Consider the following 903-nt stretch of genomic DNA (forward strand, 5'->3'; position numbering starts at 1 on the left):
CCCAAGGGCAGGGGGACCAGCGCCCCTTGCCAGCGCTTCATGGGGCACCTGAGGCTCCTTGCTGTGTGCCCAAAGGCTCCACAGTCCTTACACTTCACCTGTGGGTGGAGGAGAACCAGGTCAGTGAGTCAGCAGAAGCCACAGGCACGAGTCCAAAGGGAGTGCAAGGATGGATGGAGAGCGTTGCATGCTGGTTCTGGAGAAAGGACGCAGTCCCTTAGGTGCCAGGATAGTTACAATATTGTGGTTCCCAAAGCCCTCATCAGGAGCATCAGAGGAGGAGGGGCTGGCGGTCTAAGGTGAACAGTAAGAGCCCCATTGAAAGATCTGGATGAAGCCAGGGCAGACATAACCCCGAGGAGCCCAGATGGTCCCTGCCAGGCTCTGAGTGGCCAGATCTGCTGGGGAGGGAGGTCGAGGGAGCTATCTTTGGATGCGAATGCACTAGTGAGTTATGGACCCAGAATATTCCAGGTCTAAACCCTGTCTCCGCAGTCCATGCCACCCACGGATTCCCTGCGGGTCCAAGCCTCCACACACCATAGAGTCTTTGTCCTGTGGTGGGGGAGCCGTTTGCCTCCCAGGTCCCGGGTTTTGCTTCCTCACTTTCTGGTCTTGAAAGAGTTGGCAGGCTTTCAGCCATCCGTAATGACCAGCCATCTTCCACACCTACTGGAGGTTCTCCTCAATCTTAATTTTTGGATTTTCTCTGTGAAAAGAAAGAAAAAACTGTCAAACTGATGCAGAGACACAGAGACATCCCTGCCCTATCACCCCTAAATGGGGATCATGACATCGTGACCAGGTTTCTGACCCTAAATGGGGATCATGACATCGCGATCAGGTTTCTGACAATTTGACTTCTCCTACCCAGATCTTTCTCTTCACAGAAAGTGGAGATGA

The 903-nt window shown here is 53.5% G+C and overlaps 1 protein-coding gene across 1 annotated transcript in view; it reads right to left on the minus strand.

The window, feature by feature from the left end:
* Positions 1–660, minus strand: part of FAM90A1 (family with sequence similarity 90, member A1) — a 2,475-nt gene extending 1,815 nt beyond the window's left edge. Inside the window, exons 1-2 of the mRNA XM_010854085.1 lie at positions 607–660; positions 10–98 (exon numbers count right to left, since the gene is read on the minus strand). Coding sequence (XP_010852387.1) covers positions 10–98; positions 607–660 — 143 coding nt within the window. The remainder of the gene's footprint in view (positions 1–9; positions 99–606) is intronic.
* Positions 661–903: the final 243 nt, after the last annotated feature.

This window comes from Bison bison, unplaced genomic scaffold (genome assembly GCF_000754665.1).
Source record: "Bison bison bison isolate TAMUID 2011002044 unplaced genomic scaffold, Bison_UMD1.0 scf7180017864336, whole genome shotgun sequence".
NCBI lineage: Eukaryota > Metazoa > Chordata > Mammalia > Artiodactyla > Bovidae > Bison > Bison bison.